General features: G+C 50.5%; 1 protein-coding gene across 7 annotated transcripts in view; it reads right to left on the bottom strand.

The window, feature by feature from the left end:
• ARHGAP23 (Rho GTPase activating protein 23) overlaps positions 1–12,246 on the bottom strand; it is an 81,509-nt gene that overhangs the window by 3,890 nt on the left and 65,373 nt on the right. For all 7 annotated transcript variants that reach the window (XM_055407702.2, XM_055407701.2, XM_055407700.2 and 4 more), the window contains 4 exons: positions 11,982–12,107; positions 5,842–5,883; positions 5,189–5,285; positions 3,150–3,181 (listed from right to left, as the gene is read on the bottom strand). In XM_055407702.2, the coding sequence (XP_055263677.2) occupies positions 3,150–3,181; positions 5,189–5,285; positions 5,842–5,883; positions 11,982–12,107 (297 nt within the window). The remainder of the gene's footprint in view (positions 1–3,149; positions 3,182–5,188; positions 5,286–5,841; positions 5,884–11,981; positions 12,108–12,246) is intronic.

The raw sequence follows: 12,246 nt of genomic DNA, 5'->3' as shown, positions 1-12,246 counted from the left end.
CCCCATTATCCTGTGTTCAGACCCTCACTCTGCCTTTTCTAGACCTTTCTCCCCTCTCCAAATAGGACTCCCTGCCTCCACCCTTGCCTCATCCTAGCCCCTCCTCCTCAAGAGCAGTCAGTCCTTCTAAGGCAAGGCAAGCATCTGACTGCCTCCGGCCTCTGCAGGACGAGACCCCCATGAGGATAAAGCACAGACGCAGGGCCCTCACAACCTGCCTGGGGCCCCTCTCCCCTGACCCCAGCTGAACACAGCCATCACTCAGGCGATGCAGACCCTTCCCTTGATAGGCCTTGTCCTTTAACACTGGGAGCCCTTTAACACTGGCAGTCCTTAGTCACGCCCCCCTCCCCACCCTATTTATGGGAGGAACTCTTACTCCGCCTACTAGGTGCAGCGCAAACACAGCATCCTCTGTACAGCAGCCTCCCACCCAGCTCTCCCTTTGGCTGAGCTGGGAAATCACTTCTCTACCTGTTCCACAGACCTTTGAAAATACACATACAGCAGCTCTTTCTCACATCAGAATAGCTTTGTTTCCACATCATCTGTATTAAACCCTGAGTCCTTTGAGAGCAAGGTTGCATGGCTCGTGTTTGCCTCCATGACTCCTAGTACAGTGCCTGTCAAACAACAGGCACTTGAGAAATGTTAAGTGAATAAACAAATAGGTGAAGGAACGTAGGAAGCTCAGTAGAAGCAGATGCTGGGACTGGTCCCCTGCTGGGCTGGAATGAATGACCTGCCCTGCCACCCCTTCTCACAGGCTGCCTCCTGTTGCAGCCACAGTGTAACAGGCACACCTCAGAGACACTGCAGGCTCAGTTCCAGACGACAGCAATAAGGCGAATACTGCAATAAAGCGAGTCACATGAATTTCTCGGTTTCCCAAAGCATATGAAAGTTATGTTCACATGGCAGTCTATCAAGTGTGCACTAGCGCTATGTCTTAAAAAAGTGTACACACCTTAATTTAAAAATATTTCATTGCTGAAAAACACTAAACATTACCTGTGCCTTCAGGGAATCATAATCTGTTCGGAAAAGTAACATCAAAGATCACTGATCACAGAACACCATAACAAATGTAATTATCGTGAAAAAGTTTGAAACAGCACAAGAATTATCCAAGTGTGAACAGAGACACAAAGTGAGCAACTATTGTTGGAAAAATGGTGTCAATAGATTTGCTCAACAGTGTTGCCACAAACGTTCAATTTGTTTAAAAAAAAAAAAAGTGAAGTAGCCATAGAGCACAAAGGAAAGTGTAAGAAAACGAGGTCTGCCTGCGGGGGACGGAGACACAGCGCTGCCTCCCGTGACCGCCGCCCTCTCTGAGATCAGTTAGCTCTGAGAAAACTGGAGTCTGTCAGGGATTCAGGATTCACAGGCCTGTGGCTCCTGGGCCGTGGCTGCCCACGTTGTGTGACTCTAGAAGACACTACCTGAAGCTGTGTGAGCTGCAGTACAGCCAGCGTGAGGCACATGGGGGCCTCTTCCCTGGCCTTCTTCCCTGGCCTGTGCTCTCTGGGAGACCTGAGAGACCGCTAGGCTCATATGCTCAAATTACACTCTCGTCCTGGCTAGTTACAGAAGCAATGAGGTCAGAATGGTCACTTCTAGGGAATACAGAGGTCAGCAGGTTCACATAAAGGTTGAGGGGTCAGTCCAAAAGAGGCTACAGGAAACCAGGGGTCTGGCATGAGCAATGAGTGGAGGTGACAAGGAACTAGATTCAGGTCACTATAATTAATTTGCTCCCTGCCATAGAAGTCTTGTGATGGAGTGAGCTCCCTGTCGCCAGAGGTGTGCAAGCAGAGGCTCTATGGAGAGGTTACAGTGGACTTCTGCACTAGACTAGAGCAGCCTTCCTTCCTTCTGGGCTTTCATCTGACATATAATGAACTAACAAATATATATTATCAATAATGAATATATAATATATGTATATATATGTTAATGTATAATGAATATAATGACTAGATAACATAATGTGCTTGGTGTCAGGCACACTGATTTTGCTGGGACTCAGCCAGTGCTTAGAGATCCGGAAAGAAATAAGCCCAGTTTGACCAGACAACATTTAGCTGATTTCACCGACTACTACGAACAGAACTGTTCCCCCCACCAAATTCATATGTTGAAGACTTAAGCCCCCAGTGTTATGGTACTTGGGGCATTTGGGAGGTAATTTGGTTTATATGAGGTCATGAGGGTTTATATGAGGGTGGGGCCCTTATGGCTGCATTAGTGCCCTTGTAAGCAGAGAAACCAGAGAGCTTGCTCTTTGTCTCACACACACACCTGTTCATTTTCTCATGGCCATATGAGCGCATGGTGAGAAGGCAGCCATCTACAAGCCAGGAAGACAGTTCTCAGCAGAAACTGACCATGCTAACACCTTGATCTTGGACTTCTAGTCTCCAGAACTACGAGAAAATAAATTTCTGTTTTTAAGCCACCCAGTAGGTGGTATTTTGTTATGGCAGTCAGAGTTGATTAAGACACACACCTGGCCTTCAAGCTCTAACCTAACAGTTGGGCAGGGCTCATCTGGGGCAGGCATCCTTGCCCTACTGGGCAGGCTCTGGAACAGGCAACTAGCTGCCTATGAGACCTGGTTCAGAGAACCAGCTTAGGCTTCGCTGTCTTCAATTTCATTGGTTTCTGTTCTTATCTTTATTATTTCCCTTCATTTGCTTTTGGCTCTGCAAAGACCTTAAAAACAATCATTATATCACTCATAGTTGTTGTTAACCCCATTTATGAGGGTAGATATTATCCTCACAAATAGTATGAGGAAGCTGAGGATCTTAAAGAAGTTAAATAACTTGCCTAATGTTCCAAAGCTATTAAGTGGTGGAGCCAGGACGCAGGCCCACAACTGTCTGTGCTCCTAACCAGTAGGCAACACTGCCTCGGGCCACCAAACTCCCAAGCCAGAGCCTCTACTTCAGTTATCTCCCCAAGCACTGCCAAGGTGAGCGACCTCAGCTTACCTTGGACACTCAGGTGTTTTCTGCCTTCCTTCCCAGTGACTAACAATCTTCTTCAAGGTTCTAATCACAACTCTCCCAACTGTGGTGACCAAAAAGCAAATGGGCTGGCTTGAACAGAGATATAACTTTCAGAATCGCCATGGAACTTACCTTAGACTTGGCTGAACTACAGGTGGTGGAATCTGTTGGTAAGAAACAAAAGAAAAATGAAAGTTGGATTGGGCAAGAGAAGGCTGATTCTTGTGAACACAATTCCCTCTCCTCAAAGGCTTCAGAAACCAGGGAGTTCAGAAACCTGAGCTCTCCCCAGGTCCCAGGAGTGTGGTGGACTTCTGATGTCATTTCCTGGGGGATAAGGATGGAGCAAAGAAGGATGTCAATCACCACTTCCTTCTGAGGCAGGAAGTGACATCAGGCCACTGGACCTGCGTTTGCCCAGGGTTAAGGGCAAGGCGGACTTTTCTTTGGCCTCTCCCCTCCCCTCCTGTCCCTGTTACTCTGAAGCACTAGAGAGAAAATGCCAAACATCAGATGCAGTTCACAGAAACCACCACCACAAAACACAGCAAATCACAGATGCTCTGGAGAAATGGAGACCACACAGTGAACAGAGAGGTGGGTGCTCTATACCCACCCTCACCCCCCAACTTCAGGGACATGAGAGGGCCGAGGGACCACGTGAATGATGGGGTATGGGGCAGACAGGAAATGAGCAGGGCAGGAGGTAGAGAGGGCTGGTGAGTACAGCCTGGAAAGGGTCTACCTCCAGACCAGAGGTCAGGCTGTCCTCAGGGGCAAAGCCCCTGTTTATTATCAGAGTTATGAAGGAATGTGGGTTCCACTCCCTTATTAACATTGGGGTGGGGAAGGACCCAGAAAGAAGTCTTGCAGTGCTATCCCCAGGACAGGGGAGGGAGCAGGCCCACCCAAGGATCCCTGGGGGTCTGAAGAGGGGCAGGTGCAGTTAATCCACACTCTCCAGCAAGCAGGTTAGATGCCTCCTCCCCAGCCCTCCCCTGCACACAGTGAGAAGAGCAGATGGGCTGACCACATAGCGACACACACGGGCAGGAGAGTGGCAGCAGGTGATTAGAAGAGACGGGGGGCTCCTCTCTGCCATCCCCACCCCCATGGCCTCTGGCCCCCTCCCCAGCCTGCCGCTTGCAACCAGGGGTGCTGTGGTATGCCTCCGTCAGAGACACAAGGCAGGGGGTCACCCACAGAGTGGAAGGAGTTAGTGGCTAGAGCCAGAAGGCTACCCTCTTGTCCCTGGACTCCTCTACTATGACAGCCAGAAGCCTGGGAGCAGGACTGAGGGGCTGAGTGACCAGGGGCCCTGATTTTGGGAGCAGGAAGAGCCAGCCCTCAGAGGCGGCTGTCGCAGGAGCTATAGATGTACAGAGGCTTCTGGGGTGGCATCACTGAAGTCTGGAAATGCTGGGTCCCACTACCAGCCAAGCCTCCGCCACCCAGATAATCAGAAGTGGCCAAGCTCAGCACAGAGAGAAAGCCACAGAGTGGGGGGATGGGGGGGCTTGGGGGGGCAGCCATGTGGTGCCCAGGCTTCCTGGCAAGGGGCCCCAACTTGGCTCTAGCAAGTGCCTCCTTCCTCCTGAGAAGGGGCTTTCAGATGGGAGGCCGGTACGCTGTTAACAAGCGTGGGGAGCTGGACTGTCAGGGAGAGGTCCTCACCACCCTGGATGGCTCTGCCTGCCCCCCGTCCCGTGCCTGCCCAGCCTTCTTATAATCACCTGCCACTGTTAGTGACCGAGGTCGCGATGCCACACTGTACCCTTTAAATCTCCAACAGGTCCGCTGGAGGAGGGAAGGGAGGAGAAGAGAAGAGCAGGATCCAGGGGATGGGGGCAGAGCACAGGGAGGAGAGGGAGGAGGGAGGAGGGGTGCAAGGAGAAAAGGAAGAAAAATTAAAAAGAGGCACGTGCCCAGGACACAGCCCTCGAGAAACAAAAAGCTCAGGAAAGAAACCGGTGAAAACAAAGCTCCTACCCAGCCCAGGGCAGCGGAGGGGCGGTAGCCCCCACCAGAGCCCAGCCCAGCGGTGGGGGCGGTGAGCGGCCCTGTGGGGCAGGAGCAGGAGCAGGGCGGCTGGGCGCCTGGCCAGGCATCTGGGACCCTCAGGAGTGCAGATCCCATGGCCTCTCCACCCCTTCCTGGGCCCGCGCTCTCACCTGAGCCTGGCTCTCCAGGCGGCACTGTCCTGCCAATGTTAGGCAGGAGGTACTCGATGTTTGGCACTGACTGAGGCTCCTTGTCATCCACAGGGGTCTGCAAACAGGAGGAGGGTCAGGCTGCACAGCCTCAGACGGGTGACTGCAGACCCCTCGGAACCCTGAAGAGGGGCGCAGGTCTCCTCCATCCGACCGGGGCTCACCAGCCCAGGGAGTGTCCCCCTCATCAGTCAGGGACTCGAGGGCAGTCCTACATGTCCCTGCCTTCCTCAGCACCTTGGCTGAACCCTAAAGGCCGAGCTGCTCCCTCCGCTGAGGGTAGGATCTGTGTCTCCTCCATCAGGTTGGACCTTCCTAAGCCCTCTATCCTCCTCATGAGATCGGAGGGCATGGTCTGCCTTTGCTACTGGACTCAGATTCCTTAGGGCATGGCCTCTGTCTCCCCCTCAGACTTGGGCTTCATGAAAGCGAGGACTATATCTCCCATCAGACTGGAGGCTCCTGAGCAGAGGGCCTATGTTTCCTCCACCAGACTGGGATGTCCCAAGGGCAGGAACCTTCTCTGGCTTCAGACTTGCTGCCCACCCCACCCACCTGGGATGAGGGCCCACCACCAACCTGACCCCACCCCACAGCCCCTCTGCGTCACTCACTCTCTCTCCCTTGTCCTCGCTGTCGCTGAAGAACCAGTCTGACTGCAGAGGAGACAAAAGGAAGTGATGGAATCAGCGTGGGAAGGAGCTGAGGGAAGACAGGGAGACAAGAGCTCCCAAACTGCTCGGTTCAGAGGACCCACTCAGGCACCTGATGGAAAAGTTGGGGACCCAGCGTGGAAAGGAAACACGGCCTGGAGTGGGAGAGGGTCCGAGTACAGAGACATGCCCGGCTCAGGACAGCTTCTCTCTGCCTTTTTCACTAGGCACAGTCCCCACGCATCACCACAGCCACTCCCTATCGCAAACCAGAAGAGAGGGGTGCAGCAGCGCCCTCTGGTGCCAGCGAGTTATGCTGCAGGGAGAGGCCAGCCCCTGCGGCTGTGTGTATCCCATCCCAGGCTGGGCTCCACACTAACAGGGTTGGTGCCCCCAACCCCAGATAAGGCAAGTGCCTACCATGAGGTGTCAGGAGGTTCCCTGAGGGTTAGGCAGGCAAGGGTGTTCTCATGCATGCCAAACAGAATAGAAAATAAAAATCCCACTCAAATATATTTTGTGAAACTTGAGAATCTTGATGATAACACCCTAAAGGTTTTCTGAAAAACAAAAACATTGCTTACACGTGAACAGGTATCAGCCTTAACTAGAACTTTCGGCAGCAACAGATACAAGACGACAGGAAAGTAATATTTTTGATGTGTTTCTGAACTAAAATTTAAGAGATTTGGAATCTAGAATTTTATATCTTGCTAAACTCTCATTTGAGTGTGAAATAAAGCTATTCTAACACATCAAAAGTTTGCTGCATGAAGATTCTCCTAGTTGAGTGCATGAGCAAGTAAAGAAATAAATCCAGGAAAGAATAGGAAGTTCTAAGAAGCAACGATGGATAACAGTGTAGAAAAGTCAATTGTTATCAAACTAAGCAATGATACACATGTACAAATACAAACAGACACCAAATATGCCCATGACAATGTGGACTTCACATTCACAGGGAGGAACCAGTGACAGGTGAAAGCATGCTAAGGTACTTGACTCTTAGACGTGGTGAAAGGAAGACGTGGATACTGATAAACTTTAGAAATTGAGAGTACAAATTAAACATGACTACAGGCTTTTTGCAATTGTATCATTCAACGTAAGTATGGGTTTTGTAAATTGTGTAAAGTTTTATATCAGGAAAATAAAATCAACCCATACAAAGGTAGGAAAGACCCAAAAAAGCAAATAAAATGAAAATGTAGTAGACAGAAGATGCCATTTGAGATGGCAGAAATAAGTCCTAACAGTACAGAAATTACAAAAAGTAAATGAGCTAAGCTCACTAACAGAAAGTTAAAACACACGGAATATTTATGGATATCTTTATACTTAAAATTAGCATGTAGAAGGTGGACTGAAAAGACACACGTTAACCTATGGGAGTGGTAATTATTGGGGGCTGGGCAGAGTGGGCTTTGGAAGGAAGGGAGGAAACAAGGAGACTTGCAAAGTTGATTATGACCTTGGGTCACGAACTTCAGTTATTATTCATCATAATCAGGCATATGATTAACTCAAATAAGCAGCGCAGAACAGAAACAAGGAAGAGACAGAGAAAAAAGAGTGAGAGACGATGAAGGGGAAATGCAAGATCTGGAGTCAGTCACTTCAGGCTCCAGTTCATCTCAGGTAAACCACTTCTCTGAGTCTACTTACTTATCTTTAAAATGGGCGTGATACATGAGGATCTACTGTGAGAACTGTGCTGAGGATTCAAATAAAAAACCGTATGGCCATTATCAAAATGACAAGAAATAACAAGTGTTGGCAAGGATGTGGCAAAAAGTGAACCCTTGTGTGGTGTTGGTGGGAATGTAAATTGGTGCAGCTACTATGGAAAACAGTATGGAGGCTTCTCAAAGACTTAAAAATAGAATTACCATATGATCCAGAAGATTCACTTCTGGGTATTCATCCGAAGGAAATGAAAACATATATGCACCTCCCTTTTGTTGCAGCCTTATTGACCATAGCTAAGACATGGAAGCAACCTAAGTGTCCATCAATGGATGAATGGATAAAGAAAATGCAGTATATATACACAGTGGAATATTATCCGACAATAAAAAAGAAGGAAACTTTGCCATTTGAAACAACATGGATGGACCCCGAGGGCATTACGCTAAGTGAAATTCAAAGTCAGGCAGAGAAAGACAAATACTGTAAGATCTCACTTACATGTGGAATTTGAAAAAAAATAATCCAGGCTCATAGATACAGACAACAGATTGTTGGCTGCCAGAGGAAAAGGGATGGGGAGGTGACTGAAATGGGCAAAGGTGGTCAAAAGGTATAAACTTCCAATTGTAAAATGAATAAATAAATTGTGAAGATGTAATCATGGTGACTACAGCTAATAATACGGTATTATACAAAGATGCTAAGAGAGTAGATCTTAAAAGGCTTCATCAAAGAAAACATTTTCTGTGTATGGTGTTGGATGTTAACTAGACTTATCGTGCTGATCATTTCACAATCTATACAAATATTGAATCATCATTTTGTATACTTGAAACTAATATGTCAATACATCTCGATTTCTAAAAAAGCAAAAAAGAAATACTGTATGTGAAGCTTTAGTACAACACATTAGTGTATAATAAATGTTAGCTATTATTAAAAGGAGGAGTCCCTACAGACAGACTTTCCAGAAGGAGCCCTAAAAACCCAGCCTCTAACTCAGGTTTAAGAGTGCCTGAAAGAGCTCTGAGAACCCGGAAGGCTACAGGAAGCTTCTGGAAGCCTAGGGGAAGCTTCCAGATGGTCCACGGTTCTCTGGAAGAATTCAAACTAGCTCCGGCCACCCTGCTTTTGCACATGCTGTTCCCTCTGCGTGGAATGCTCATTCTCCCTTCTCTGCCTGGCTACATTCCTAGTGTCTTTCAGGAACTCCCTGACTCTGGTCCCAGCCCTGCACTCAGGGCTGGGTTGGGTCCTTCCATGTGGCTTCCCTGGACACAGCCCAGAGCATGGAGGAGTGATGCCTTCACTGGGCAGCGTTCCTTCAGAGCAGGGTCTGAGTTCCATTCATCTCTGTGTGGCCAGCACCTGCGTCTGCATCTGGGCTGGAACAGTGGCAACGATGCTGATGATGACAATGGTGATAGCTAACCCTTACATAACACCTGCTACCTGCCAGGCACCATTTTAAGTGCCTTACGGATAATACCTCCCGCAACCCTCGCAATAACCCTGTGAGACAAACAGGTGAGGAGACAGAGGCACGAAAAGGGTAACTAACTTGTCCGAGGCCCCACAGCATATAAGGGGCAGAACCAGGGTTCAACCTCAGACAGACTGGCTCCGGGGCAAGTATCCTGAACCCCTGCATCAGTACTTCTCAACTGGGGTGACTGTGCCCCTCCAAGAGGGCATTTGGTGACGTCTGGAGACATTTTCAATTGTCACAAGTAGAGGGAGGCTCCTGGCATCTGGCCAAGAGATGCCACGAAACATATTATCAGCCACAGGACAGACCCCAACAAACAATGATCTGGCCCCAAAGGTCACTAGTGCCGGGTTGAGAAGCTCCAGGGCACACACACCAGGAATCACCACTTTTGCTGAGTGAGTAAATGAACAAATGCCTCGGCATGGTCTTTGTTTCGGTTTCAGCTGGCTTAGTAATCATGGGTATGAGCTGGCTGGTGACTTGCTGCCGGGTGGCTGAACACTTAGGTTTGCTCGTAACTCGGCCATATCTTGCTGTGGGACCCAAAGCAAGCCACCGTTTCTCTTCAAGCCTCGGTTCCCACCCTCTGTACAATGCAAGGTCAGGTCTCATACGTTAAGGTCCCTTCTAGCTCTGCTGTCCAAAAGTTCCATGGAACACAGGCAGGGAGGCAGGGGTGGTCACAGCTGAAACTCCCAGTGGGACGCGAGCTGATGTCACTCACGAACTCCAACCACCCGCTCACTGGCCAGGGGCTCAGAGCCAGAGCAACTGCTGCCACAAGTTCTGCCCTGCCTGGGCTCGGGACTACACTGGGACTACCCTGGCTCAAGAGTCTCTGTGCTAGACAGACCCTGGCCAACTTGGGTGGGTGGGCTCAGTGGGCTCACTGTGAATGAACAGGCAGCTCACTCTCTTGACAACTGACAATCATCCAGGGCTGATTACTTTAATGCCAATGGGGCAGAAAATGGAGAGGTGCATGTTTGGTCATTCCCCAGAAATTATTTCCTCAGTGGGAATGCCCAGACTGGCATAACCTCAACAACAATTCGTTAATTTATTCATTAATCCATTCAACCAATACTGAGGGTTCACTTTATGCCAGGCACAGGGTCAGTGCTGGGGTTACACCTATGAAGGAGACCAATGTACTCCAGCTCCCCCACCCTACCCAGAAAAGATGCTGCCACTGGCTGGGGATGTCCCCCTGAGACCCTAGGGCAGGGGAAGTGCACACACTCTGGGCCTCCCATCTCCCTGAAGGTCCTGACACTCCAGCTGACCAAGGCTTTGGGCTTCTTCGGACTTCGCTAGGAGTCAGGGGGCCAGTCTCCCTCTCTTCCTCACTACCTTCGGCACCAAGCATACACTCCTGGGGGCTCCGTGGGTTCCTCGTTTGGGGAGCCGAACTTTCCCAAGGGAGGAAAGCTTCCCCAGACCAAGGCTTCATCAGGATCCCCGACACTGCCCAGCAGCCTTGGCATCCCCAGCAGCTCTGGAGTGGGCCTCTGGTGAGAACAGGCCTCGACATACCCTCCTATGACTCAGAGCTCTGACACGCAGTGAAGGAAGGAAAGAAGCAGGCAAGGCCAGCCAGCGTGACCGAAGTCTACCCACGGCCTCACTCAGCTAACTCTGACCACCTCGCTCACTCAAAAGCCAGCTCTAGGATGGACCCAGGAGTCGGCCCTCCCTTTCGGTGGGGAGTAAAAGCAGAGGAGTTGGTCAGACAGACCTGCCTTCAAATCCCGAGGCTGCTACTTAATAGCTGTGTGATCTTGAAGAAATCACTTTGCCTCTCTGAGCTACAGTTTCCTCATCTGTACAATAGGAGTAACATGACCTGGCTTATTCCCTCCCCTAAAGCGTCTATGAGCCGGGGAAGCTAAAGCTCCTTTCCCTCGTTTGGTGTTGTTCGCTATGTATATGGGCTCCGTTGTGTCCGACTCTTTGCAACCCTATGGACTGTAGACTTCCAAGCTCCTCTGGCCGTCAGATTTTGCAGGGAAGAATACTGGAATGGGTTGCCATTTCCAACTGCAGGGGATCTTCCTAACCCAGGAATCGAAACCACATCTCCTGCATTGGCAGGTGGATTCTTTACTACTGAGCCACCGGGGAAGCAAACCCTTTTTTTGACCAGGTGCCCATCTTATTTCTCCTGGCAGGAGGGTTCTGATTCCATTCTTTGTGGGTTAAACCACAGGTCCCACCAAGATTTGGAAATGGAAAAATCAATGATTCATAAAAACATCCCTGAGTGACCCCAGAAGGGGGCAGTGCTGCCCTGGGTTTGGCGCTTAAGAAAAAAAAAAAAAAAAAGCCTCCTGCGCCTTCTGCTGGCCATTCTGGGTTCTCACCCTGTGGTGGATAATAATAAGACTCCTTAGAAACCACAGGCTCTTGTGGGGCCTCCAGGCAGCCTTAAGGAGGAAGGTGACCAGCCCAAGACACAGTGACCACGCAGCCAGGTTCCTGCCCCAGCCCATCATCCGCCCTGCCCCACCTGCCTCCCCCTCTCCCTCCCCCTCCCTCAGGGAATCGCCATTTTTGCCCTAAAGTCTCAGTGGGCCTGCAGGGAGAGTGCTGTCCCGCCTGTCTGCGCGGTTCTGCTTGGACTCCTCTCCCGCAGGTCACCTTCTGAAGGCACCCCTTCTTTCACCCCTTCTGCCCTCCAACCCAGCAGCACCTCTCCTTGACCTTCCTCTTCCCTCTGACTTGCACACACATCCTGGAAACTCAGCGGCCTCCTGATTCTCCCGCTGGGGACAGGCATTCAGGATTCATACCCGTCTGGCCTTAAAATGCAGGCTGCTGCTTCTGAAGGGCCTCCTGCACCCCCAGAGCATTTTCCACACCCTTCCCTGAGCACACCCACCCCGGGAGCAGGAGCCAGGTGCCCAGGGAGGCTGCTTACGTGCTGGATCAACGTCTCCACAATCTTGTAGCGGTCAGGCATGTGGGTCACCATGTCCGCCATGTTGTCCTCAGATGTCCTCACCAGTGTCGGCCCGAAGACCAGGGCTAAGTTCCGGGGCTCCATCTGGGCAGGGGAGGGAAGCGGATCAGTGTTAGTATCCCTGTGAGCTTTGACCTCCAGTGCCCTGGGCCTCCCCGACTCTGGGCCCCTCTGGCCCCCAGCCTGACCACATCCTGAGCTGGTCCTGGCCTGGGGTCATGTG

Source organism: Moschus berezovskii, chromosome 20 (assembly GCF_049115385.1).
Source record: "Moschus berezovskii isolate FMDL1 chromosome 20, NW_MosBer_1.0, whole genome shotgun sequence".
Classification (NCBI taxonomy): Eukaryota; Metazoa; Chordata; class Mammalia; order Artiodactyla; family Moschidae; genus Moschus; species Moschus berezovskii.
This window is presented reverse-complemented; position numbering and strand designations above follow the sequence as displayed.